Below are 25928 nucleotides of genomic sequence, written 5' to 3' on the forward strand. Positions count from 1 at the left end.
GGCTTCTCCATACTGTCCCCCCCGGGGCTGATTCAGGGGCAGGCGGGGGTCGGGGCCGGGCAGCAAGCACCGGCGTGTGACCCAGCCTGGTTCCGGGACACCGAACCGCGGCAGATACCGAGGAGGCTCCTTCTCTGCCCCAAGCACTTTAATAGGAACGACGGGGCCCTACACCCCATGAGCACAGGAACTGACAACCTCCTGGCTTGGGGTCCAACCCAGGGTCCCACCGCTGCTGTAGCCTGGATGTCAAAACCCCTCTTGCTTTTCCCGGTGGTCCCGGTCCTGAAACATCTTCTCCCATCCCCCCCGGAGGACGTGGCCGGTGCCAGCGCTGCCACCGTGAGGCACTGTGGTCACCGGGAGCCAGCGCTGCTCCTGCTGCCAGGCTGGTCACAGGCAGTGCCGAAGCACGGACATGTCACCCTCCGCACCTCACCCTGCAGCGAGGCATCAGACAGCGTCAGCAGAGGGGCACGGGGCAGCCCGTGGCCAGTAGCCATGCTGGCCACCTCCCCAGGCAGAAGAGCCCGGTTCCAGAGGGCGAAGCCAGCCAGGTGACCCACAAAAGCTTCTGCAGGGCCCAAATCCCTGCCAGGCGGGTCCTGCTCCCGGCCCAGCACCAGCGAGCCACCAGTGGGAATTTGATAGCCCTGCTGGAAGCCAGAGCCAGCAGCCAGCAGCCGCCTGTCCACATAGAAGCGATACTGGCCCTGGGCAGAGGACCAGGAGAGGCAGAGGTGGTGCCACTTGCCATCCAGGAGCGGCATCACCGGGAGCTCCCGAAACTCCCTGTCCCCGATGACGAAGCGCACAGAGCCGGGGTGGCTCCCGACGTGGCCACCCAGGGCCAGCTCGCTGCCACTGTCCTTGCTGGCATAGGACAGGAGGGCCCCAAGGCGGGGGGCCGGGGTGGCCAGCCAGGCACAGAAGGACAGGTCCCGCAGCCCCTGGCGTGGCCCCAGCCCCAGGATGGCCTCGTGTTCAGCAGAGGTGTTGGGGAAGAGCAGGACAGCACCAGCACGGCAGGCTGGGGAGGGGGCTGCTGGGGCAGGGGGCCCGTACCTACCCTCTGCTGGCTGCTCTGAGGCTGCTGGCTGCTTCTGAGGGACCGTGGGGAGCACTGCTGCCACGGCTTGGCTTCTTGGTGCCGTGTTCTGAGGGGGCTCTGCATCCTCCCTGGGCACTGGACCAGGTCTGGCATCAGCTGGCAGCCAAAGCCTCCCCTCCTGCCACCATTGCTGCCGTCGCCTTGCCTTTGGGGGGCTGGGGGTGCCGGGGGCCACCCTGCCCTGTGGCTCCCACTCCAGCCGTCTGTCCCGGGTCAGGGTAGCATCGTGCAGCTGGGTGCCAGCGTCCACCGGTGCTCCTGAGGTGACCGGGAGGTGCGGGGTGCTCAGGGCACCCACTGTCCCCTCCAGCCGCTTCAGCCTGCGGTGCAGCCTCCGGCCGGCGGTGGCCAAACGGGCCAGTTCGGCACCCAGGGCAGCCCGGGCAGTGCTGGCAGCCTCCGCTTGTTCTGCCAGTGCCTGGAAACGCCCATCGATGTTGTAGGAGATGTTGTAGTTCCTGGCGATGCTCTGGAGATGGTTCAGCGTCACCTCCTGCAGCCGGCGAACCTGCGAGGGAACGGGGCGAGGTGGGATGACCCCGCATCCCCACACCGAACCCCTGCGGCACCGCCAACCCCCAGCCCAGCCCAGCCCAAACCACGGAGCGTCCCCCCAGGGCTGTGCCCCCTCCCCAGCCGGGCACCCACCTGCTCCTCCAGCCGCCGCAGCCGCAGGAGCGGGAGTCCGGGCCGCTGGGTCAGACCCCCCCGCAGGGCAGCAGCGAGGAGCAGGCAGAGGGACAGAGCTGTCCCCGCCATGCCGCCGCCGGACGCCTTCTGCCAGCGGGGCAGAGCCAGAACAGACCCCGCGGCCCCCGTGATGAGATCCGCAGCCGCGCTGACCGCCCCCGCACCGCCCGCACCCGGGCTCCAGCCCCGTGGCCCCGGGCCAGGAGCTGTGCAGCGGAGGTGGCCACTGGCCCAGCGGCTCTCGGGGCAGGCAGGGGACAGGGGGGGTGCGTCCGGGGGGCTCAGCCGGGGGGAGCAGCCCCGGGAGGGCACCGGGGCGGAGGGTCCCAGGTTAATGCACTGGATGTGGGGCAGGAGGGCAGGCAGGACAGTGCGGGAAGGAGGGGACGGTGCGGGGAGGAGGGAACAATGCGGGCAGGAGAGGACGGTGCGGGAGGAGGGGACATCTCGGTCAGGGGGCCACCAGCGGGCGGCAGCACGAGCGCGCTGGCGGGAGATCGGGGCGGGGCTCCCCCCGGGGCGTGTCCCCCCCACACCCCCCCGTACCCTTGAGGCGGTGGAAGATGGCGGCTGTGCCCACCCTCGCTCCCCGGATCGCCCGCTCAGGTGCGCCCGGCCCCGCGTACCCTCCCCCCGTGTCCCCCCCCTCCCGTGTGCTGCCACCCGGGACGTCCCCACCGCCCCTCACCCGCTCTCCCCGCCGAGCCCCCCCGTCGCGGTCATGGTGCCCCGAGTCCCCCAGTGTGGCTCAGAGTGTCCCCATCTCCTCGGGGTCAGGGTGTCCCGTGCCCCCCGCCCCACTGATCGGGGTCCCCGTGTCCTCACACTGTCCTGTTTCGGGGGGGCTCACCCGTGGGGGCTGTGCCGTGCCCACGCCCACCGGCTCCTGTCCCCCCAGGTGTGCTGCCCCTCTGCCGCCGGCCACCAGCGTGGGGCAGAGCCACCCAGCAGCCCCCCGCCTGCCCCCCGCTCGCCCCACGTCGTGGCTTCAGCAACAACAAGATCCTGGTGGAGCTGGATGAGAGCAAAGGTATGGCGGGTGCCACCTCTGCAGTGTCCCCCGTGTCCCGTGGGGTGGGGTGGACCCTCCTGTGCCCCCCACAGCACGCGTGGCTCTGGCCGTGGGAAGCCACCAAAGCCCCACATCTTCCATCTTCACCTGCTTAGGACCCTCAGAGAGACAGAAGTGTTTGGGGACGGGCATCTCCCCGGTTACAGGTGGTTCAGGTGTCTGGGTGTTGCTTGGCTGCCACAGGCAAACCCTGGCTGTCACCAGGCAGACTCTGTGCCCTGTCCCCTCTGCGGGATCCCTGCTTTGGGGGCCTGGCAGAGTGGCAGCCACCCCTTCAGGGAGCAGCTGTTGGATTTCTGTGTTCTGCCTGCCAGGAATAGCTGTCACAGGGCCATGTCCCTGCACCCGACCAAAGGTGCTTCTTCTTGAGGCTTCCCAGAGTCTGCTGGGCCCCCGAATGTGTCCCCACACTGTCCCCAGACTGGGCAGGCCTGCAGCACACAGGCTGAGCATTTGTTGAGGATCTTTAGGGTAGGGTAGTGATGTTTGGGAGGGGACAAAAGCTCAGGGACCTTCCTATGGTGCTGGCTGGGGTGGCAGTGCTGCTGGCAGGCTCAGGAAGTTGTGTGATCCCCTGGGCATGGGGTGTTTGCTGGGACAGAAACTGGAGGGTTGTCCTTATCCATAAGCCCAGAGAGAAGGGGACTGCCAGGCAGTGTGATCCCAAAGGTTCCTGGCCATCGGGATGCACGGGGTGGCCACTGCTGGTTCATACTCCAGGCTGAGGGAGCCTGGCTTGTGGGAGGTCTGGGAAAAGGCAGATTCCTGTCTGGGCTTTGTGAAGAGCCAGGGGTGGAAAGACAGAGTCTGGGATGAGCAGAGGAATCAGGGATGCAGATGAAAGCTCCCTCGGGCAAGGCAGGCCATGCTGGGAGGTGGGGGGGTCCTGATGTCTCTGTGTTCACCACGGCACAGGTGTTGCCTTGATGAAGTTCAAGAGCCCCCCAGTCAACAGCCTGAGCCTGGAGTTCCTGACAGAGTTCTGCATAAGCCTGGAGAAGCTGGAGAACGACCGAGCCTGCCGGGGGGTGATCCTGACATCCGTATGTGTTGTCCTGAGCTCAGCCTGGAGCTGTGGCACGGGCACTGGGCTATTCCTGGGGTGTTTGCCCTCCTGGTCACTGCCACGGGGGGGTCAGGAAATGGCTCTGATGTGGTCTGAAGGAGGGGAGGGAGGTCTTGAAAGGGCTGTGCCCTGTCTTCCCCGTCCTTCAGAAGAATGACCGAATGTTACCATTTGTCATTAAAATCAAAGCTGTGTATCTGCAGACCTGACACACCCCTGGAGACCCCTGGAAGTGCCCCCGAGCAGCTGCTGGGGGCAGGCAGTGTTTGTTTCCAGCTGTGATGTTTCCCTGATTCCAGGCTGTCCCCAGAATCTTCTCCTCTGGGCTGGACATCACGGAGATGTGCGGGAAGAGCACGGAGCACTACGCCGAGTTCTGGAGAGCTGTGCAGGAGATGTGGCTCCGGTTGTACGGCTCCAACATGGTGACAGTCGCTGCAGTCAACGTAGGTCCCTCACAGCCACCTCTCTTGGGTGCCCCACGGGGGCTGTCACCCGCTGCCACTTGTTTTAGAGCCAAAATATCAGGGTTATGGGTGCCAAAACAAAGACAGGGATGTGTCTGTGGGGATGTGTCTTTGGGGATGTGTCTGTGGGGATGTGTGTGTGGGGATGTGTCTGTGGGGATGTGTCTGTGGGGATGTGTCTGTGGGGATGTGTCTGTGGGGATGTCTGGGCAAAATATGTGTTAGTTTGGTGTGTTGGGGTGTTGTGTGTGAGCTCCAGGGGTAGGGAAACAATTTGTCTGGGGTGGGAAGCCTGCAAGGCACTCCTGTCCTGCCACTGGGGGCTGAGGTGCCCTTGGCAGTGCAGCAAGAGCCATGCCCTGCCCCAAAAACTTGTCTTGGGAGGCTGTCCTCCAGGCTAGAGGAGCAGGAGGTAAAGCCCAGAGGAGCACTGATGGCAAACAAGTGGTGGGGGAGCTGTGTGGTTGGTGTAGGAGGGTTTGGAAGCTGCCTGGCATCTGCCCACCCGGTGCTTCCTCACTGATGGGACTCGGAGGGGTTGCCCGGGGCCACTTGCTTGGCCTTGTTGCTCAAATCTCCCTGGCTGCAGATGAGCTGTGTCCTGCTTGGTGTCTGCTTTTTGTTTTTCAGTGCGGGGCTGCTTTGGCAGCTCCCAGCTCCCTGTCTGTCCATAGACTCCTGGGAGGCAGCTGCCTGTCAGCATCCCGTGCAGGGCTGAGCAAACACACAGCAGGGACAGCCTGAAATGGAAGATTTGCAGACAGGATGTATGTGTTACACAGGCCCTGGGCAGAGCCTCTTCTGTAGCATTTAGGGTTACAGACTCAAGTAGGGTTAAAAAATGATGGAGTATTAGAAGAAAATGCTGCAGCAGATCTCTGCCACAGGGCTGGTAACCCGAGTAACAGGGATCAGTTAACTAGATTTCCAGCCTGGAAAATGCAAGAAACAAAGAGCATTGAAAAATGAAAGGATTAACTCTGGTGAACATATGAGAAGCCTTTGTCAGTGGTGGTTTTGAATCGGGTGGTCAGAGCTTTGGTGGGACATCTGCTGTGCCCTTGGCAGCTCTGTCACTCTGTGCCTTCCCTGCTGTGGGGACACAGCTCCTGGGGATGCAGGGATGTTTGTAACCAGCACAGAGGGCTGACCTAAACCCTCTCCTTCCTTCTCTCTGCCAGGGGTCCAGCCCAGCAGGAGGCTGTCTCATGGCCTTGTCGTGTGACTACAGGATCATGGGGGAGAACCCCAAGTTCAGCATCGGCCTGAATGAAGCCCAGCTGGGCATTGTGGCTCCCTTCTGGTAGGCTCCCACTCCCAGGGGCATGAGGAGGTCTCTTGAAACAACTCGTCTTCGGGGAGTTAATTAGTCAGCTGGACTGGCCACTGAGATGGGGTTTTATGTGTCAGTGATGAGGCAGTGGCAGGACACAGCACCTTGTTTCTCTCTACTGTCCTGCAGGTGTCTGAAAAGCTTTCAGGCTGCAGAATGTCCTCATGTCCTGCACTAGCAAGGACTTCAGTTCTGACCCCACATTTAGCTCCAAAACTGGTGCTGGGAGATCACCCAGCTCAGGCTCACTCAGCCTGCTCTTTCCTGGGTACAAACTGTGTACCTGCACACCCCATAGCTGTGGAGAGCTCTGGGAACACAGGGGCACTGACACGTGGACCCTTGGTTACCCCAAGGAAAGGGTAAATGTCCTGTTGGGAAGGAGCTGCCACATCCCAGCAAGGAGGCACAGCTGGGACCCTGAGGAGCACTGAGGGTGAACAGAGCAGCTCTGGTGCAGAGGAGGGAGGTGGCACCAGAAGGGTTGGGGTGGCACCAGAAGTGTCCCTGCTCTCCTGATGTGTCCCAGTGTGGCTGAGTCCTGGACCTGGGCAGAGGGACTGAGAGTGCCCTGAGCTTCCATGGCTGGGTACAGCTGCTGCTGGGGGTTCCTTTCCCTGACTGTAGCTTTTCCTCCCATCCCTAGGTTTAAGGACACGTTTGTGAATGTTGTGGGACACCGAATTGCTGAGAGTTCCCTCCAGCTGGGATCCCTCTACCCTGCACCCGAGGCACTCAGGCTGGGCCTGGTGGATGAGTTGGTGCCAGAGGAGAAGCTCCAGGAGAAGGCTGCAGCTGTCATGGCTCAGTGGTTGGCCCTTCCTGGTAAGGTTGGCCCTTCCTTGGCAGAGGAAAGGGGGAAGGACAGGTACCAGGGCTGGTGTCTCTTAGGAAGGGAAGGTGTAGGTGGCCAGGGGGTAGGAGTGCTCAGCACAGAGGTCCAGGCAGCCTTGGTCTAAGAGGGATGGGGTTGCAGTGCCCCCACGTAGGAGGACACTGCTGGGTGTGCAGGGCTCGTGGCTCCAGCTCCCTGCCAGCCCTGTGGAGTCCATCTGGAAGTGCCAGAGATGCCCCTGGATACAAACTGAGCCTGTCAGGATTCAGCAGGAAAGCTGCAATGGAGATGAGTGGCTCCAGTCCAGTCCCGCCTCTGTGCTCTGCATCACCTCTGAGCACCGAGGGGTATTTGGAACATGGAATTTTTGGTATATGGCAGGAGATCATCATTTATTGTGTGGGAATTTATCCAGTTCAGATTCCAGCTGGTGGGATTTTTTTTCACACCTTTCCCCGATGGTTTCAAGAGCCCTTTGGTGTGTGCACCTCCCCTTCAGAGGCACCCCCGGGTGGTGGCAGTGGCTGGGAGGTGCTGGGGGTGAGGAGTGTGCCCCTTCCCCATCCTTGCTCTCCTCTCTGCAGACCATGCCCGCCAGCTCACCAAGTCCATGATGAGGAAGGCAGTGCTGGATCGCCTGGCAGCTCACCGGGAGGAGGATGTCCAGAACTTCATCAGCTTCATCTCCAAAGAGTCCATCCAGAAATCACTCCGCATGTACATGGAGATGCTGAAGAAGAAGAAGAGCTGAGGAGCTGGTGGCCCAGGTTCTGGTCCCAGGAGCTGCAGTGACCCTCTGAAGCACTGCAGTAGCTGTAGACTTGCACAGTGAAGCTGTCTGCAGTGTCAGCAGCTGGGGATGGATGTGCTGCCTGCTCCTGTGGCCATCCCAACCACCCCCTCCCCCTTAGTCCTTGTAGAGTGCCTGACACCACCACTGCCTTCCTGGGAGCAGGGAGAGCTGCTCCAAGAAACACACGGAGAGAGGGTCCTGACACTGCCGTGGCCCCAGCCCACCAGTCCTTGGACATCCTCCCTCCTGTCCAGCACCTAATTGTGAAATGAGATTTGTCAATAAAGTTTCTGATGAGGTAGGAGATGGATGCTTCATTCCCCGGCCTGTCTGTGGTCACTGCTTCCAGTGACAAGTTGTCTGGCTGGTGGTGTCCCCAGGCTCAGCTTCCTGGTGGGCTGGGGGGGGTCTGGGCACAGCTGGCAGCTGGCTGTGCCCCTTTTCCAGACCAGGACTTGGAGCTGCCCATGCACAGGGCTCGTGGATGAGGCTCCAGGGAGCAGCATCTTCATGGGGGCTTGTGGTGGGAGCTGGAGCTGGACTGTGGTCTGGGTGTAGGAGGAGCTCAAGCTGTCAGCTTCACCTCGACTGGGTAGTGGTCGCTGACTGCCAAGGCCTGGAGGAGGTGAGAGGTGGGGAGGTGTAACTCAGGGCTTTGGTAAGTGCTGGGGGGGAACACAGTGTCCCCAGCCCCAGCCACTCAGCACACAGGGCTCAGCTTTGGCACCACTTGTGGAGAGATGCCCAAGTGTGACAGGGACAGGAGCTGTCAGGGGGCACCTGCCCTGTGAGACCCTTTGTGTCTCTCTTGGGAGCTCTGTGCCAGCCATGGGTGGCAGAAGATGGGCTTGGGTTGCCCCAACACCCTTGAGTTGCCATGAAAACAACCCTGTGTCTGATCTCCTCCCCACAGGGAGTATCAGTGACCCCAAATTCCCACACCTGAGGGTCTCTGAGCTCCCGGGGAGGGACCTGTGCCTTACACACCCAACCCCCATCCCAGCAGGCAGGGACTGGGCAGGGGCACAGACACCAGGGCTGGAGCTACCCGGGGCTGCAGCTGAAGCTGCTTCAGCTCCATTTTTGAGGCAATTCTTAAATGCATCAGCACAGGGCTGTGCTGGGCTTCCTCATCCTCAGCTGATGCCATCAGCCCCGTGGCTGGTGCTGCCTGGGGCAGCTCCGGGTTGGTCCCAGTTTGCTATCCCAGCTCACCTCCTCCTGCTCCAGCTGGAAAGCACGCTGGAAATCATAGACCATGGCTGAATTGGGCACGATGCTCTTCTTCATCTTGGCACCACACACCACGATCCTGGCAGGGAGACACGGGCGCTGGGTCCTGCTCCTACCCCTGCTCCGGGTGGTCCGGGCCAGGCAGGGGGTCCCCCGGGGTGCCAGGGAGGGGTCGGTGGCCCTGCCGTGGTGGCACTCACCTGTCGTAGGCACAGTCTGACCTGCCCACGGTGGTGTCAGTGGTGTCAGGGATCAGCCACCTGAAGACGCTGCTGGTGCGCAGGCGGATGCCCCGCCAGTCACCCGGCTGCACGTAGGCACAGGCAGCATTGAAGTCCCCCAGGAACATGATGTTCTGCAGTGGGGACATGAAAGGGGCTCGTGGGGCTGTCCTCACACCAGCCATCCCCCAGGGAGCATCCCCCCGGAGCAGGGAATCCCCCATGGCAGAGGAGGGGGCGGGAGCAGAGTCCCCACCCCAAAACCTTTGCACCAGCCGTGCCTTGGAGCAGGGACACGGCTTGGGGTTCAGTCCCACCCTTGGTCCCAGCCCTGGTGCTGTGCTGGGGACACTCACATCAGTCCCCCACTTGCTGACGATGGCCAGGTAGACATCATAGAGTGCATCGATCTCGGCAACGGCGTTGTGTGGGGCTGAGTGCAGGGGCACAAGCACAAACTCCTCCACCTCTGCCAGAGGAGAGGGACATCAGCCCTGTGGCCACCCTGTGCCACCACCCAGGGCCACCCACCCCATTGCTTACTGGCACGGGGTGCTGAGACCCTCAGGATGAAGGGTTCCCTGCTGAAAACGTCCTGGGGGTCCTCATACTGGTAGGTATCCAGCACGGACACAGCATCTGTCCTGTGGGACCAAAGGGGATGGTGAACCTGGGGTCCTGTGTCCCTTCCACGCCGTTGGTGGCCCAGTGTTGCTGTGGGACAGGTGACAGACCCCCCAGCCCTGTTACCTGTAGATGAAGAGGTACATCTCCTTGTAGTTCTCCCTCCCCAGGGGCTCGCTGATCTCGTAGTCGTACGAGGACTTGGACACGCTGCAGGAACACAAAGGCAGGACAGTGACAAGGCTGGTACCTGTGACATGGCTGGTACCTGTGAGATGGCCAGCACTGGCTTGCCGGCGGGTGGCAGGGGTCAGCATCAGCCAGTCCTGCTCTGCTGTCCCCATGGGTCACCGTGCCCCAGCCATGGGGTGGCCCATGGGGTGTACCGGCTGCCGGGCCACCCCGCTGTCCCCACCAGCCCGGGGGTGCTCCTGGGGCACCTCCGGACACGGGCAGGAGCGGGGCGGCTCCTGCCAGCCCTTTGTCCGCAGGGACACTCCCCACCTTCATTTGCGCTAAATGAGGTTAATGAGCAGCTCCGCCGAGTCCGGCGTCACCCTCCCTGCCCCGGCTGCTTTGTGGCCCTGCCGGAGGGGACATCGAGGCGGGGAGGACGCGGGACGGGCACACCGGGCACACCGGGTCACCGACACCCGGCGGCCGCCTGCCCCCCGCCCGCAGCGGCGGAGGGGCCGAACCCCCTGCCCCCGGGCCCATTTTAACCCCCCCAGGACCCCCCGTCCCCTCCTGGGGTCCCTGAGACGCTGGCTTCGGAGCATCGCCCGTCGCTGGGGTCACCCTGGGGTCCTCATCTGCCCAGGCTGGGGGTGCGGGGGGGTGAGGAGGGTCCCTGCCCCTTCGCCCCCCGCCCCTCTGCCTCGTCCCGTCGGGTTCTGGGGCTCCGTCCCGGCCCGTGGGCTCTGCCGGAACTGCAGCTCTGGGGGGAGCAGCTCTGGATGCCCCTTCCCCTTCCTGGGTTACTCCCCGTGGCCGCTCAGAGCTCCGGTCCGGCCGCTTTTCTTTTATTCCAAACCCAAACGCTCTTCTGGTGGACTTTTTTCTCTTGTCTTTTATTGCTGGGACGCCCGAGCTGGGCTTTCCCTGCCTCACGCCGCCATCCCCGCCCCCTACCCCCGGTCCCGATCCCGGTCCTGGTCCCGCTCCTACCTGTTGAGCTGCTCCATGAGGTGCGTGACAGCGCTGAGGTCTGAGTCCCGCACCTCCTGCACCAGGACCACGTCGTAGAGGCTGAGGATCTGCGGGGCCCAGAGGGATGGCGATGGCTGGGGGGGACACGCTCCACCTCCCAGACAGGGACCCCCACCACGGGGACCTGCCTGTCCCCCGGCACTGGGACAGATGTCCCCACAGGGGGCTCAGAGGCACCACAGCACCCTCCTGACCCCCCACCCTGGTCCTTCATCCACCCCGGGCATCCCAGCTCCGGGATGCTGTCCCACGGACAGCGACATTCCCGCGTGCCCCCGGCACGGGAGCCACGTTTTGGATCCACCCCAGCACCCATCCCTGGCGGTACTCACCCCAACAATGACACCAGCCACCTCCTTGTTGGACATCTTGGTGTCACCAAAGGACTGGATGTTGAAGGCACCAACGCGCAGCGTGGCGGTGGCCGGGGACAGAAGAGCGGTGGCCAGCAGGGACAGTGCCAGCGTCACGGTCCCCATCCTGCCGGGAGGGATGCTGAGCCGCAGGGGTGCAGCGGTGGGAGCCAGGCTTGGAAAACTGCTTTGGTTTGGAGACAGAACAAAAGGAATCCGTGCTAGTCCTGCCTAGATCCAGTGTGTCACCATGGTCACTTCTGGAGAAGCCTGAGGAGCCGGCACAGGCTGTCTGACAGCTCCCTGCTCCAAATCCAGCCCCGGGATCACCCAGCTCCACTCCCCGCTGCCGGGATGGAGCCAGCTCCAGCTGCTATTCCCTGGCTGCTCCACATCCTTAAACACGATCGCAACCCCCAAGCTTGGTGTAAGGAAGTGACTCCTCATCCCAGCTCATCCCAGTCCCTCCTGGTTTGCGGCCGAAGGTGCTGAGGCCGGATCCATCCTTACCGTGTGGAGCCCGCAGCACCTGCCCCGGCAGCAGCAGGACGGGCGGCTTTATTCCCAGCGGAGGTGCCGGCAAAGCAGGATGAGTCGGACACCCCCGGGGGGGTTGGCGCGGCTCTGGGATCCTTCCGACATTGGGAAACCCAAAACCCATCTCAGGGCAGGGTGGGGCCGGCAGAGCCTCCCCGGTGCTGACACGGGAAGGGTGGTTGGGGAAGAACCCGCTGGTGCATCCCGGTGGGACTGGGTGGGCAAGCGGGGCTCAGGGTGCCGTGGCCGGGGTGGCCCCGTGGGCTGCAGCAGGGGACAGGATGGTCAGGCTGCGGTGAAGGGTGGTGGCCTGGAGGAGGGTGATTCAGGTGGGGTAATTAGAGGGGAGAGAAGGAAATGGTGGGGTGCCAGGCCAGGCAGCAGGAGCACGGCCACCTTGGTGAGTGGGGATGGACCCCGGCAGCACCCCCTCCATCACCCAGGACTGACCCAAAGCAGCCCCAGTTGTCACCTCAAACAGCCCCAGAGGTGACCCAAAGCAGCCCCAGCAAGGCTGGCATTACCCACATGATGTCACCCCAGCACATGATGTCACCCCAACACACGGTGTCACCATGGCTGAGGGAGCTGCTGGCAGGGAGGGGACTGTGGCTCATGCTGGGGCTTGCCGGGCTCTCGCGTGCACTGCTGGGTTTTGCATCCTCACAGTCATGGGATGAGTCTGGTGTCCCCCAGTGCTTCGCTGGCACCGAAACCCCCCAGGAGGCACCAAACCCCCTGGAAGCTGACTCATGTCCCCCACCCTCAAGCCTGAGCCCCACGGCCGGGCAGGATCCGGCACCACGAGCTGTGGGAAGAGCATCCTGCATCCCAGCGAGGAGCCTGGATATGCCCGGCCTTCCCACGCCCTTCCCAGTGTCCCTTCCCACCCCTCACCTCAGAGGGGTGCAGCACTCGTCACCCTGTGTGTCTTGGTGGCAGGAGGGGACCCTCAGCCCTGGGGACCTCCCTGGCTCCAGTTCCCAGGGGGGTGAAGGGACCCTCCCTCCTCCAGAGCTGCAAGGGCTGGCAAAGGCTCATTTTTTTAATGGAAGTGAAGAGCATCCCACTCCCGTAAGGCCCCTGAAGAGCAGCTCCTGGCAGTGGTGGTGGGGCCACTTGTTTGGCACTGCTGGCACATGGGCTCCCACGAGGGTCACGGGCATGTGCTGGGGTGTGCTGGTAGCCAGAGGCACGGGGGTGGGCTCAGTGGTTTATCAGGGTCACTTCCACGGGGAAATGGTCACTGACGGCCAAAGCCTGGGTGTGGGGGGAAGGCAGAGATGGGGCTGAGCTCATCTGGACCCGACACCACTCCGGTGGCCAGCGGGGACCCAAATGCTCCGCTCCAGCCTCAAAATTAAGCCTGGACCTCAAAACACTCAGGCTGAGGGGTTGCACCAGTGCAGAGGTTGATGCCGGGCCACCCTTGGGCGTGCCCTGGGAAAGAGGGAGCCCACCCATGCCACCAGGAGGCAGAGAGGGTTGGATCCCAGCGCCAGCGGGCTCCTGTTCCACCCCCCTCACTCACATCCTTGCTCTGGAGGTGAAAAGCCTTCTGGAAGTCGTAGGCAGCAGCAGAGCCCGGCTCGACGTCCCCGAGCAGCGCCGTGCCGCAGGCGACGATGCTGCCGGGGCATCGCGGGGGGGTCAGCACCCACTGGTGTGCGTGTGTGCGTCCCCAGCGCCACCCCCCGGGCCCCCACCCACCGGTCGTAGGGGCAGTGTGTGGTGGTGGCCACGGTGGTGTCGGCGCTGTCGGGGATGAGCCAGCGGCAGGCAGGGAGGGAGCGCAGGCGGATGGACGGCCACTGCGCCGCCGTCACGTAGGAGCAGCCGGCGTTGAAGTCACCCAGGAGGAGGATGTTCTGCGGGGCAGCACGCTCTGTCCCTGCCCTCACGGGGGCCACCCAGGCCTCCCTGAAATCTTACAGGGCGGCAAAAGAGCCCCTTGGGGCTCCTCAGAGTGGGGGGGATGGTGGTGCAGCCACCCAGCAGCTCCCCAGGTGCCGGGGTGGTGGTGCTCATGCCAACAGGTACAAGAGGGCTCCCGTGGGACATCTCCACCCATGGAAGGTCAGCAGATGGGTGACGGCCACAGCCCAGCCCACCTGGCTGCCTCGGGAGGGAGCTGAGCTCTCCTCTGCCTCTTACCTTCGTTGCCCACTTGTTGGTGACGTCCACGTAGACGTCGTAGAGGGCATCGATCTCCTCTGCTGCTTTGCTGGGCTCGGAGTGCAGGGGAACCAACACCAGCTCCTCCACCTCTGTCAGACAGGAGGTTGTCAGCCCCAGCAGCCAGAAAGGGAACAGGAGCCCCAAGGGACCACCCTGGGCCAAGCCCCAGTAACCAGCTGGGAAGAGCTGCCCAAGGGAAAGGGCACGTTGGCTTTTTATGGTCTGCCTGTCCTCCAGGCCAGAATTCCCAGTGGGGAGCTGCATCCTTCTATGTGTGGTCTGGGATTTGGTGCTTGTTTCACATCAGTTTTTGGAAGCCTTAATTGTTTTGGGAAGGAGATGGGGGTGGCAGAGGGATGGGAGGGGGTGTGTGTGCCCTGGGGAGCTGCTGGGGAGTTGGAGGGGATTTCACGGGGTAGGGGATGGCATAAGGGGGGAGATGAGATGAGATGAGATGAGATGAGATGAGATGAGATGAGATGAGATGAGATGAGATGAGATGAGATGAGATGAGATGAGATGAGGTGGTACACAATGGGGAGGTGGGATGTGATGGGAGCTGCTGGGATGCAGCAGAAGATGGGAGGGAGCAGGTGATGGGGTGTGGGATGTGATGGGAACACGATTTGGCACAGAGCTGGGGAGAGAAGAGGCAGCAGGAGGAGATGGGAGCTGGTGGGAGATGGCAGCCAGCAGGCACGAGCAGGTGTCCTGGGCACCCACGGGTGGGAGGGGGACACACAGCCACGCAGGACCCCAGGGTGCAACCCCCCTGCCTGGCAGGCACAGCTCCAGGCTAAGCCCTGCGTGGAGGGGCCCCCGTGCTGGGGGGTGCCCTGCTCACGTGTGGTGGGTGAGGAGAACTTGACGATGAAGGGCTCCCTGCTGAAGGTGTCATTCCCACAGGACTCACAGCCATCATCATAGTAATAGCTCCCCAGCACAGACACCAGGTCTGACCTGGGGAGGGGGAGAGCAGGGCAGCCCCTGGCACCTCTCCCACTGCAGCCAGGGCCCCCAAAAGGAGCCCTCTGGGAACTGCTGGGGGTGACAGGGGGGTGACATGGCCCTGCTGGCACCCCTTACCTGTAGATGAAGACATACTGCTCCTTGTAGGTGGTCCGACCCAGGGGGATGCTGCTCAAAAATCTGTACGGGTGTGGGGATGCACTGGGGGCGAGAGGCAGAGGGTGGGAGGATGGTCCCGGTGCCCCCAGCACCCCATTTGCAGGCCCCCCTTGTCCTGTGCCACCAGGGTCACCTGTTGAGCTGCTCCATCAGCTTCCTGACAGCACTCAGGTCGGCATCCCGCACCTCCTGCACCAGAGTGATGTCGTATCCCGACAGGATCTGGGGAGGCAAGCTCAGAGCTGCTGGTGGGGACACCCACGGGTGCCCAGGTTAGTCAGCAAGAGGGTCCCAAGAGGGAGGGAGGGAGGGAGCTCCTCTGCTGGTGTCTGCTGGCTGGGAGGGACCCTGGGGTGGCACCGTGCCCTCTAACACCCCTTTGTCACCCACCCAGCAGCTCCTTGCTCCCAGGCTGCTCTGAGAGAGGGACCTGGGGTGCAGCACTCATCACCCATCCTTGTTTGGGGAGCAGCAAGAGTGGGGGTGGCCTTCTGGTGTGTCCCCCCATCCCCAGCCTTAGGCTGCTCCACGGATGGAGCACGGAGAGAGGGATGGAAGGGTGGGTGGGTGGGTGTCCCGGGTGGGTGGATGTCCCGGGTGGGTGGGTGGAGGTGTGTTGGAGAGATTCCTGCAGACATTTGGCTGCATCCCAGAGCAGAGTGGGCAGGGCTGCTCCTCCCCCCCACTCACAGAGACGATGATGCCTGCGATGGTCTTGTTGGACATCTTGGTGTCCCCAAAGGCCTGGATGTTGAAGGCACTGATCTTCAGCGTGGTGCCCACCCGCAGCAGGAGAGCTGCAGCCAGCAGTGGCAGCACCAGCCTGGAGGTCACCATCCTGCCTGCAGAGGGGCAGGGACAGGCTCAGCCCCCTGCCCGGGAGGGGGACTTGGCACAGACGACAATGCTGACCCGGGCACTGGCCGTACTGGTTTCACTGGGAGGTGTCCATTTGCCAGTGAATCACCGGGACTCGGGGCTGGTGCCCCCCCCTCCCGCCTCCTGCAGGGCCTCATCCTGCCCGTTCCTCCTGGTGTCAGGCAGAGGAGCCAACACCAGCTGGTGGTGACACAGAACAGTCGCTTCCTCATCCACCACGCTCAGCCCAGACCCCTCCCCTGGCTCGGGGTGTCCCCCCTTGGGGACACCAAGGTCCCCTGGCTTGTTCCTCTCCCCCCCCTCCCTGGGTCAGCAGCAGAGACCCCACAGCAGCTCTGCTGGGACAGAGGAAGGGGTGAGACCCCCCAGCACCCCCCAGACCTCCTTGCCTGGCTCCAGCATCCTCACCCAGGACATTCTGCACCCCGTGTCCCCCCTCATGGCCCCTGCCTGCTGCTCACCTGGGACCCCCCGCAGAGGCAGTGGGATGGCTCCCACCCACGGGAATGGCACTGGGAAGCATTTCCCGTGGCTCTCAGCTCCCTGGGATAATATTTCACCAGCGGGTGGGATCTGAGCCCTGCCCAAGCTCCTGGCCGGCAGCCCCAGCAAGGTGTGCTGAGGGGACAGGCAGACACCCCAGGTTTTGGCACAGCCAGAGGACAGGCTGGCTGCCCCCAGGCTCACTTTTCCTTCTGGGGCAGCTTTCTCCTCAGATCCTCACCTTTCCCCACCTGCATCCTCGCTGTGGCTGCAGGCTCTGCCCCCTCGCAGCCCCCCCCACGTGGCTGTTCAGTAATATCACCATTTGGAGGATAAAAAGTGCCTAAAATCCCACAACCTCCCGTCCCTCCCCATCAGCTGGGGGATGCAGCAGCCCCCACAGGTTCCTGGGCAGAGGCATCATCCGTGTCCATCGCAGGGGATGCTCCGGAGCCGTGCTCAGGCTGAGCCCAGCAGAGCAGTTGGGCAAAATGAGGCCAGGCTGGAGGGATGATGGTGGAGAGGAGGGGGAGAGGGGAGCAGGACGTACCTGTGGTGTTGTCTGAGGTCTCTAGGAGGGGAAGGAGCTGCTCCTGCATTTATAGGCAGGGAGAGGCTCACCTTGCCAAGCAGTTGCCCAGCCAAGGAGCAGCTGAGGCCTCAGGCTCCATGTGGCATTTTTCACGGAAATGAAGTCTGCCCAGTGAGAAGAACAAACCTTTCAGGCAGTGCCAAGGCCAGAGGTAGGGCTGAGAATGTGCCTGAAGTGATAACAACGCTGACAAGTGACCTGTGAGATGCTCATCACTCCCAGAGCCCACTCGTGGGGCACGGCAGCTCCTCTCTGCTGGGCAGGGCCAGCCCTTCCTCATCACCAGCTACAATTCCTCTTCAGAAGCCCTTATTTCACCAGCACCAAGCAATCCCCACCTGGCACTCCAGATTTCTGTATCAGTTTCAGGTGAGGGTGCCAGCACTGGTGCACAGCACCAGCACAGCCCCTGCATCCCAGTACAATCCCAGCAGCTTGGATCTTGGGGTGCAGAGCTGAGCCAGGAGTCCCCAAAAGTGACAGGAGGTCACCAGAGACAGACCCCATCCCCGAGGGAGCCCCTGTGGAACGGTGTCCCCCCCCTGCCCCTCACCCCAGCCCTGTCCCTCTGGCCTTGGCCGATGTCCCCGGGGTGCCCAGCCTGCCAGGGCAGCTTTTGCCTTTCCCAGGGGATCTGTGCTGGGTCCTGCAGTGCAGGGGGTCCTCTGGGCACGGGGGGGATGGACCTCCTGGGCTGAACCCCCCCGAGCAGGGCCAGGCCCACCCACAGGGGGAGCAGACCTGGGACAAGACCCCCTTGGCCAAGCTGGGCTCCCCAGGCCAGCCCCAGGGCCGGCATCCCCCAGAAAGACCCCCACGGTGGGCATCCCCCAGCGAGACCCCCAGGGCCAGTGTCCCCCAGCAAGATCCCCAGGGTCGCCATCTCCCAGCAACACCCCCAGGGTCGGTCACCATGCCCCAGAAAGACCCCCGGAGTCACCACGTCCCAGCGAGACCCCCAGGTTCGGCATCCTCCGAACAAGACCCCCAGGGTGGGCACCCCCTGCCCAGGACCCTCCCCGAGGGCAGCCCCAGGGCCAGCCCCCCAGGCCAGGTCCCCTCCAGGGGCCATCTCTCGGCCCAACCACCCCACAACAAAACCTTCCCCAGGTCCCGCTCCACCCTCCGGACCAGAACCCCCCCAGAGCCCGGACCCTCCGGGACCAAACCCCCCCAGTGCTGAGCCCCCCTCAGACACAGCTCCCTCCGGAGCCGCGACCCCCGAGCTCATCCTCAGCTGACCAAGATCCTTCCAAGACCGAACCATTCCCTCGGGTCACCCTCAGCCCCCTCCATGGCCCAGATCCCCGCCGGTCCGGTCCGGTCCGGTCCGGTCCGGCTCCCCCCCCCCTCGCTTCTCTGGGTGGGCAGGTGGGGCCGCCAGGGGGCGCTGCCAGCAGCGGGCGCGCGTGGCTGTTTTTGTCCGTCGTGCGCCACCGTAGCGGCCGTCCGCTCCGCTCCGCGCCTCAGGGAGACAGCGGGGCCGGGAGACCGGGAAACCGGGATCAGGGAGCGGGGAAAGGGGGAAAGGGGAGCGGGGAGGGAGCCATGAGCGACATCCGTCACTCGCTGCTGCGTCGGGACGCGCTGAGCGCCGCCAAGGAGGTGCTGTACCACCTGGACATCTACTTCAGCAGCCAGCTGCAGAACGCCCCGCTGCCCATGGTGGACAAGGGCCCGGCCGAGCTGCTGGAGGAATTCCTCTTCCAGGTCCCCAAGGAGCGAGGCGTTCCGCCCAAGGTGGGCCCCGGCCCGGGGGTGAGGCCTGCCTGGGCCCTGAGGAAGGCTCCGGGGGCCCGGAGGAGGCCGCGGCCCCGGGACGGCAGGGAAGGCCCTGGGAGGCCGGAGCCAGCCCCGGGGAGCCCCCGGAGAGGCAGACGGAGTCCTGGGAGCAGCGGCGGCCGGAGCCTGGGGCGTTCCGAGGGCGGGACGGGGTCCTTGGGGACTGCTGCTGCTGCACCTAGGAGGGCGGGATGGGGTCCCTGGGGTGCTGGTGACAAAAGCTTTTCTGCTGGGGAGGGGTCTGGCTGGCGAGACCCCCGTGCATTGGGCAGGACTGCAGGGCCCCAGCGAGGGGTGGTGGGCTCCTGGGGCTGCCCCCAGCCCCCTGGTGCTGTGCTGGGGATTTGAGTGGAGAAAACGGGGACCAGAGGCTCCAGCTGCTGCTGAGTGCTGGGGTGCATGGGTCTGGGGGCTGCTGGGTTGCTGAGCCCAACTGTGACTCCCCCCCAGCTGCCTGGCAGTGCCCTTAGTGCTGTAATTTGGAGAGGAAGGAAATATTTCTCACCCTCTTATGGGAGTCCCTTGACAAAGCATATCTTGGTTCTTCAAAAGCCCCAGTGTATTTTGCAGCTTGGTTTTTATTTTGTTTGGTTTTCTTTCTTTCTTTCAGAGGTTGAACTCACTTCAGGAACTGCAGCTCCTGGAGATCATGTGCAATTATTTCCAAGAGCAGACCAAGGACTCGGTCAGGCAGATCATTTTCTCCTCTCTCTTCAGCCCCCAAGGGAACAAAGCAGATGACAGCAGGATGGCCCTGCTGGGGAAGCTGGTGTCCATGGCAGTGGCTGTCTGCAGGGTTCCTGTTCTGGAGTGTGCTGCCTTCTGGCTGCAGGTACAGCTGCTGAGGGGGCAGGGGAGGAGCCAGGGTGCTGCCACGGGTAGGGGTGAGCCCAGGAGTGTCACCCAAGGGTGGGTGACAGCTGGGTGCAGTCAGCTGCTCCTCAGTGGCACTTGGAGCTGATACAGCAGCTGTCTGCAGCCCCTCTCTGTGCTCCTGTCCCTTCCTTTGCCCCAGCACCAGGGAGAACTTTTGCCAATCCATTTGTGTGCTGTGCTGGCAGAAGAAAATTGGGGCTTTTTAGTATTTTAGTAATTGAGTTGGGTTTTTTTTTTTTCAGTGTTCCTGAGAATTTTACAGATTTTTTTTTTCTGTCCCCCTGCAGCATATTGAAAGGGATCAGGGGAGGGTTTGACCACCCCAGGGAACAAACCCAGGGGAGTTCATGGTCCAGTTGCCCACAGAAACCAACTCTGGAGTGTGGGAGATCCCTTGTGTGGGACAACAATAAGTCAAAACATTAATGTCATTAATTTTACCCTGCAGACAGTGTCAGCAGGCAGTGCCACCACCTGCTCTGGTGCTGTGAAGTGGGGGTTGTTTGCTGTGCAGACACACAGCACACTCTGATCTGGGGGGAAGTGAAGCAGCTCCCCAGGGCAGAGGTCACACACAGCACCTGAGCTCAGCAGAGGTTTGGGTGGTGCTCTCAGTGTCACCCTGGGGGGACACAGGGACAGGAGCTGGACTGGGTGATGCTGTGGGGTCCCTCCCAACGTGTCAGGTCCTGTGACTGTGAGGGTGAGGAGAGGTGTTGGGGCAGGCAGGCCGGGTGTAACGTGGTGTTCCCTGCAGAGAACCCCAGCTGTGTACTGTGTGAGGCTGGCCAGAGCCCTGGTGGATGATTACTGCAACCTGGTGCCTGGCTCCATCCAGACCCTGAAGCAGATCTTCAGTGCCAGCCCTCGGTTCTGCTGCCAGTTCATCACCTCTGTCACTGCCCTCTACGACCTCTCCTCAGGTGAGGCTTTGTGTGCAGAACCAGTGCCACAGGAACTCACTGCTGACACTCTGAAGGTGCTCTCCTTGTCCTCTCCTCGCTGCCAGGAGCAGCTCAGGGTGGGGCTCTTGGCTCCTCTGCCACTGGGCTGAGAATAAAAACAATCCCTCAGTGGCTGCAGAAGGGTCGTGGCTGCAGAAGCAGCCTGGGGATGCCTGAGACAGGACAGGGGAACCTTGTTTATCAGGTGCTAGAGGAGTCCCAGCTGAGCTGCTGGGCTGGAGGGTTTGGGGGTGTGGGGGTGTGTGGGGGTGTGTGTGCAGGAGGGGTGTGGGTGTGTCTGTGTGTGGGTGTGTTTGTGTGTGTGGGTGTGTTTGTGTGTGTGGGTGTGTTTGTGTGTGTGGGTGTGTCTTTGTGTGGGTGTGTCTTTGTGTGGGTGTGTCTTTGTGTGGGTGTGTCTGGGTGTGGGTGTGTCTGGGTGTGGGTGTGTCTGGGTGTGGGTGTCTTTGTGTGGGTGTGTCTGTGGGTGGGTGTGTCTGTGGGTGGGTGTGTCCATCACCTGAGCTGCTGGGCACAACCTGACAGTAAATTCCAGCAGCAGAGATCATCCCAAAAAATCACATGTTACTTGTTATTGATAAAGGATGTGGGTTTCCCAGCCAAAGAGCTTGGCACTGGTGAGAGAGGTGTGTGAGAGGGGTGTGTGTGTCTGTCTGTGTGTCTGTCTGTGTGTCTGTGTCTGTGTGTGTGTCTGTGTCTGTGTGTCTGTGTGTCTGTGTGTCTGTGTGTCTGTGTGTCTGTGTCTGTGTGTCTGTGTCTGTGTGTCTGTGTGTCTGTCTGTCTGTGTCTGTGTGTCTGTGTGTCTGTCTGTCTGTGTGTCTGTGTCTGTCTGTCTGTGTCTGTGTGTCTGTGTCTGTGTGTCTGTGTGTCTGTGTGTCTGTGTGTCTGTGTGTCTGTCTGTCTGTGTCTGTGTGTCTGTGTCTGTCTGTGTCTGTGTGTCTGTGTCTGTGTGTCTGTGTGTCTTTCTGTCTGTGTCTGTATGTCTGTGTGTGTGATGCCTCAGGTCCTGCTGGGCTGTTCTGCAGTGCCAGGCTCAGCCCCCTCAGAGCTGTCTCTCTCTCTGTGTCTCTGTGCTGCCTGCAGATGACCTGATCCCTCCTTCGGATCTGCTGGAGCTGATAGTTTCCTGGATCTTCGAGGACCCCAGGCTGATCCTCATCACCTTCCTCAACACTCCCATTGCAGCCAACCTGCCCCTGGGGTTCCTGGAGCTCACCCCCCTCACGGGACTCATCCGATGGTGTGTGAAGGCCCCCTTGGCCTACAGCAGGAGGCAGAAAGCTGCTGCCCCCAATGGCCACCCCCCTGCCAAACCTGCCAAGGACTCGGCTGCAGGGGAGGACAGGGACTGCCACCAGCTCTACTCCAAGCTGCACCTCAGTGTCCTGCAGGTCCTCATGATGCTGCAGGGGCACTTGACTGAGAAAAACCTCTACGGGCGCCTGGGCCTGGTGCCCTTTGACCACGTGGTTCCCCTCATCGAGGAAATTAACAGACTCTCTGATGAGCTCAACCCCCTCAATGCCTCCAAGGAGATTGAACTGGCTCTAGACAGACTGGCCCAGGCTCTGCAAGTGGCCATGGCCTCGGGTGCCCTGCTCTGCACCAGAGGTGAGGTGTCTGTGGGACTGGCAGTGCCTGGGGGGTGGGAATCTCCTCCTCCAGAGTGGGGGTGTTGGAGGTTTTGGGATGAGGGGTGTGAGGGTCAAGGTGTTCACAGCAGGAGCAGCAGTTTGGTGCTCTCAGGATGGGGTAGTGCAGGAAAAATAACTGTATGGGGAGTGAGAAAGTAGAGAAGGGTGATGGGTGATGGGGTAGGGTGATGGGGTAGGGTGAGGGGTTAGGGTGATGGGGTAGGGTGAGGGGGTAGGGTGAGGGCTTAGGGTGAGGGGTTAGGTGATGGGTTAGGGTGACAGGTTAAGGTGACAGGTTAGGGTGATGAGTTGGTTGCTTTGCAGAGCTGATTTCCAGCCCTGTGGTGTGCACAGAGGGGGTTACATGGGGTCTCTGCCCCCCTCAGAGCTGCCTGTGGCTGTTTGAAAAGCCCCCTTTGATTGTGCTGCAGTCTGAAACTCAGAGCTGCCTGTTCTGGAAGCAGGTGAGCCATGGGGTGGGTGTGCTGCACAAGGAACTGGAAAAAGGCAACAAAAAAAAGGGGTTTGGTGGTGGGGCTGGGCCTCCCCAAGCAGTGCCCACTGTGGTGTGCATGAGGTCAGGTGAAGTTTGTAAAGGAGCTGCTGAGGTGGCTTTCCTCTGCCAAAAGAGGGAAAAGCCTCAACCCAGCTGGATGCATTCTCTTGGAAACAGTTCCTGAAGAGACCAGAAGGCTCAGAGCCTGGGCAGCTGGTGCCTGTGGCTGAGCCAGCCCTGCAGGTCAGGTGTCAGTGTTCTTTTTCCAGTCTTTCCCAAAGCAGCTCTGGGCATAACAAGAAGAGGCAAAAAAGTGCCTTTTTTTAGTCTCTGGGTGATCTCTGGCCTTGCTTTTTCCTAGCTGCTCACCTGGTGTGTCCTGTAGAAGTGACTCAGTGTAAGCAGCTGCTGAAACCCCAGATATTTCAGTGTTTTGGGGCTGTTTTTCTCTCCAAAGGCAGGAGTGTGTTCTCAGTCTGTTCCTGAAGGGACTCTGGCAAGGGGATGTGTTGTTCAGTACCTTGGTTCCAGCTCTCCTGCTTTAGCAGAAGTTTGGAGATGGTAGAAAAAGTTGATAGACCTCAAAAAAAAACCAAACCACACCAACAAAAAAAACCCCAAGCCAAACCCCCAACCCTTTTACATGAGCTGTGTTTAAAAAAACCAAACCAAAGCAATAGGAAGCAGGTGCCAGGTAAGCTCTGCTTTGCCTTGAGCTGCTGCCTCTCATCCTGAATTGATTCAGACTTTGGTTCATATTTTGTGTCTCCTGTCTCTTGGTTATTTCTCAGTGAATTAGTGAGTGGTTGGTGAATCCCATGCTGGGGCTTGGTCTGCCTGGAGCTGAGGCTGCATTTCCCATCCAGAAATTCAGGGAAATGTTGAGGTGCAGCTGATGGCTGCTGAGGTGGAGAAGTTTTTCTCTCCTTTGCAACTTTATAGCCTGAGAGTTGGGCTCTGGGGCTGCTGATGGCTGCAGCTTCTCCAGCAATCTGATCTTCCTAAAAAGGAGGGGGAAATGGTTCTGATTTCTGCTTTGCCCTTATTGTTGTCTCTCTGTCCCTTTGCAGATGACCTGAGAACTGTGTGCTCCAGGCTGCCACATAACAAGTAAGAGCCCTTTCTGCAGCAGGGTGGGTCTGGGGGGGTGTGGGCAGCACCTGGGGGCTCTTGAGACAAAAACCTCCTCTCAAAATGTCTGTCTGCTTTTTGGGGGTGATCCTGCCTGTGTTAGAACAGTGTATGGGAGGGGAGGATGGAATGGCAGGGAGGGACCTGACCCCAAGCTGAGCTGCACTTGGCTTTTTGTGCAGAAAAGGCAGACAAGTTTAAAAAATAAAAATAAAAAAGAGGGGGGGGAGAGAAAGAAAGTCCAAAAGGGGTGTAAAGAGCATAACTGAACCCACATCCCCTCAGCCTTGCTGTGGGCTGGTTATGGGCTGGTTTTGGGTTGGTTTTAGGTTGGTTTTGGACCAGTTATGGGCCGGTTTTGGGCTTGTTTTGGGCTTGTCTTGGGCTTGTCTTGGGCTTGTCTTGGGCTTGTTTTGGGCTTGTTTTGGGTTGGTTTTGGGTTGGTTTTGGGTTGGTTTTGGGTTGGTTTTGGGTTGGTTTTGGGTTGGTTTTGGGCTGGTTTTGGGCTGGTTTTGAGCTGGTTTTGGGCTGGTTTTGGGCTGGTTTTGGGCTGGTTTTGGGCTGGTTTTGGGCTGGTCATGGGCTGGTCATGGGCTGGTCATGGGCTGGTCATGGGCTGGTCATGGGCTGGTCATGGGCTGGTCATGGGCTGGTCATGGGTTGTCCTTCCAGCCAGGGCGTGGGACAAACCCCACCAAAATCCCTGTCCATCTGTTCCTCACCCCCTGTCTGAACTTCTCTCCACAGCCTGCTCCAGCTGGTGATCTCTGGCCCCGTGCAGCAGCCTCCCCACGGCCCCCTGCCCCCCGGGTTTTACCCCCACATCCACACCCCCCCTCTGCCTTACCCCACGCTGCCCACTCACCCTGCACTGCCCACCCACCCCGTCCAGACCTTCATCCCAGGAATGTCATTCCCATACCGACCCATCCGTTAGCATCCCGACACCCCCAGAGCCTCCCTGCTTCCCTTGATTCCAGGAATCCTGGCAGATGAGCCTGGATGGCTTGGAAAACAATTTTTTTTTGGTTTTTTTTTTTCCTCCCTGTGCGGAGGGGTCGGGCGGGATCCGTGCAGGCTCAGGGGGAGGGGCAGATCACGAGGCAGATCCTTAGGGATGAAGGAGAGGGTGGGAAAAGGCAGCAAAACCCCAAAGCTCTGCAGTGTGCAGGTGTTTTGGTTTTGTTTTTTTTTTTGTAACTCCCGTTGTTTCACACCCTGCCCCGGGGGTGATGCTGCTCAGCCCCCTGGTTTCCAGCAGCTGCTCCCAGCAGAGTTTTTGCTCCAGGGGGAGCCCTGCCAGGTTTTCCCAGCCCGCTCCTTTCCTGTACATGTTTGTATCTATAGCTACAGAGGATGTGTACACTGTATATTTTTGGAACAGAGACGTTTGTTGCAGAAGCACAAGGTAGGGTGAAGCAGCAGCACTTCCTATTAAAGGGAACGACTTCAGAAGCCTGAAGGAATTTTGCCATTTTATCTTTCAAACAGCACTTCTGGAAGGTTCTTCTCCTCAGCCCCGTGCTGGGGAAGCAGCACAACCCCTGGGAAGGCTCAGGACGTGTCCTCCCTGGGTGTCAGATGGAATTTTAGGGTGAGAGCTGGTGTGATCCCTGCTGGAAGCTGGCAGGAGGCTGGCTGGGTGGCTCTGGGAGCATCCTGGACCTGATCCTTCCTCTTTTCCAGGAGCTTTGCTCTGCTGGGGTGCTCTGAGCCCCCCGGGATGGGTGAGACCCCCAGAACCCCGGGTTCTGTCTGCACGTGAGGGGCTTGGGGAACCCCAGAGCCCTCCGGGGCTCCCCAGTGCCTCAGAGGGGAGGTGGTGGGGCTGGCACCTGCTGGGCATGGGCTGGAAAAATGGGATGGGGCTGGTGTGAGGGGGGAAAATGTGATTTGGGTGAAACTGCTGAGGAGGAGACGGGGAGCGATGGCGATGATGATAATAATTACAACAACAACAACAACAACAACAATAATAAAAAACATGTCTGGGCAGCCCCGCAGTGCTCAGGCCGTTCCCATGCTCAGACCCCCGGGACGTTCCGGTTCGGTTCGGTGCCCCTTGCAGCCCAGCCCCGGGGGAAGCCGCGTGCCCGCCCTCAGCCCTGTGCTCAGCCTGTGTCCCCCTGTCCCTAATTAATTAACACTGTCTCTAATTAACGCCGTCCCTTAACGCGCAGCCCCGGAGCCCCCGCCGATCACGTGCCCGCGGGCGCCCTATAAGGAGCCGCCTTGCTGCGGGG

The 25928-nt window shown here is 61.3% G+C and overlaps 5 protein-coding genes across 8 annotated transcripts; 2 read left to right on the forward strand and 3 right to left on the reverse strand.

Moving 5' to 3' along the window:
- Nucleotides 1–138: 138 nt before the first annotated feature.
- PTX4 (pentraxin 4) lies at nt 139–2296 on the reverse strand. The gene is made up of 2 exons (XM_071760610.1): nt 1760–2296; nt 139–1619 (listed from the first exon to the last, which is right to left on the reverse strand). Exons 1-2 carry the CDS (start codon nt 1868–1870, stop codon nt 357–359), a joined length of 1374 nt encoding a protein of 457 aa, XP_071616711.1. The 5' UTR covers nt 1871–2296; the 3' UTR covers nt 139–356.
- Nucleotides 2264–7668, forward strand: ECI1 (enoyl-CoA delta isomerase 1). The gene is made up of 7 exons (XM_071760611.1): nt 2264–2407; nt 2700–2831; nt 3789–3916; nt 4239–4385; nt 5588–5709; nt 6386–6564; nt 7159–7668. The coding sequence occupies exons 1-7, from the start codon at nt 2365–2367 to the stop codon at nt 7323–7325; spliced, it is 918 nt and encodes a 305-aa protein (XP_071616712.1). The 5' UTR covers nt 2264–2364; the 3' UTR covers nt 7326–7668.
- Nucleotides 7669–7791: 123 nt separating this feature from the next.
- On the reverse strand, nt 7792–11714 carry LOC139803943 (deoxyribonuclease-1-like 2). Its single transcript, XM_071760612.1, has 9 exons — nt 11518–11714; nt 10987–11194; nt 10613–10701; nt 9572–9655; nt 9365–9465; nt 9178–9290; nt 8801–8955; nt 8583–8679; nt 7792–7983 (listed from the first exon to the last, which is right to left on the reverse strand). Exons 2-9 carry the CDS (start codon nt 11131–11133, stop codon nt 7933–7935), a joined length of 837 nt encoding a protein of 278 aa, XP_071616713.1. The 5' UTR covers nt 11134–11194; nt 11518–11714; the 3' UTR covers nt 7792–7932.
- Nucleotides 11715–12581: 867 nt separating this feature from the next.
- LOC139804084 (deoxyribonuclease-1-like) lies at nt 12582–16896 on the reverse strand. Of its 4 annotated transcripts, none has more exons than XM_071760887.1 (10): nt 16763–16896; nt 15541–15692; nt 14984–15072; nt 14809–14871; nt 14567–14682; nt 13699–13811; nt 13255–13412; nt 13076–13172; nt 12917–12984; nt 12582–12804 (listed from the first exon to the last, which is right to left on the reverse strand). In XM_071760887.1, exons 1-10 carry the CDS (start codon nt 16809–16811, stop codon nt 12768–12770), a joined length of 942 nt encoding a protein of 313 aa, XP_071616988.1. In that variant the 5' UTR covers nt 16812–16896; the 3' UTR covers nt 12582–12767. The 4 variants fall into 4 exon arrangements, with proteins under 4 accessions (XP_071616988.1, XP_071616987.1, XP_071616990.1 ...); XM_071760886.1 differs by having other exon boundaries at nt 14809–14892; nt 16763–16895; XM_071760889.1 differs by lacking the exon at nt 16763–16896 and adding an exon at nt 16191–16371 and having other exon boundaries at nt 14809–14892.
- Nucleotides 16897–18255: 1359 nt separating this feature from the next.
- INTS15 (integrator complex subunit 15) lies at nt 18256–25140 on the forward strand. The gene is made up of 6 exons (XM_071761175.1): nt 18256–18544; nt 19197–19418; nt 20220–20385; nt 21508–22035; nt 23625–23664; nt 24433–25140. The coding sequence occupies exons 1-6, from the start codon at nt 18353–18355 to the stop codon at nt 24620–24622; spliced, it is 1338 nt and encodes a 445-aa protein (XP_071617276.1). The 5' UTR covers nt 18256–18352; the 3' UTR covers nt 24623–25140.
- Nucleotides 25141–25928: the final 788 nt, after the last annotated feature.

Source organism: Heliangelus exortis, chromosome 17 (assembly GCF_036169615.1).
Source record: "Heliangelus exortis chromosome 17, bHelExo1.hap1, whole genome shotgun sequence".
In the NCBI taxonomy this organism is placed as follows: Eukaryota; Metazoa; Chordata; class Aves; order Apodiformes; family Trochilidae; genus Heliangelus; species Heliangelus exortis.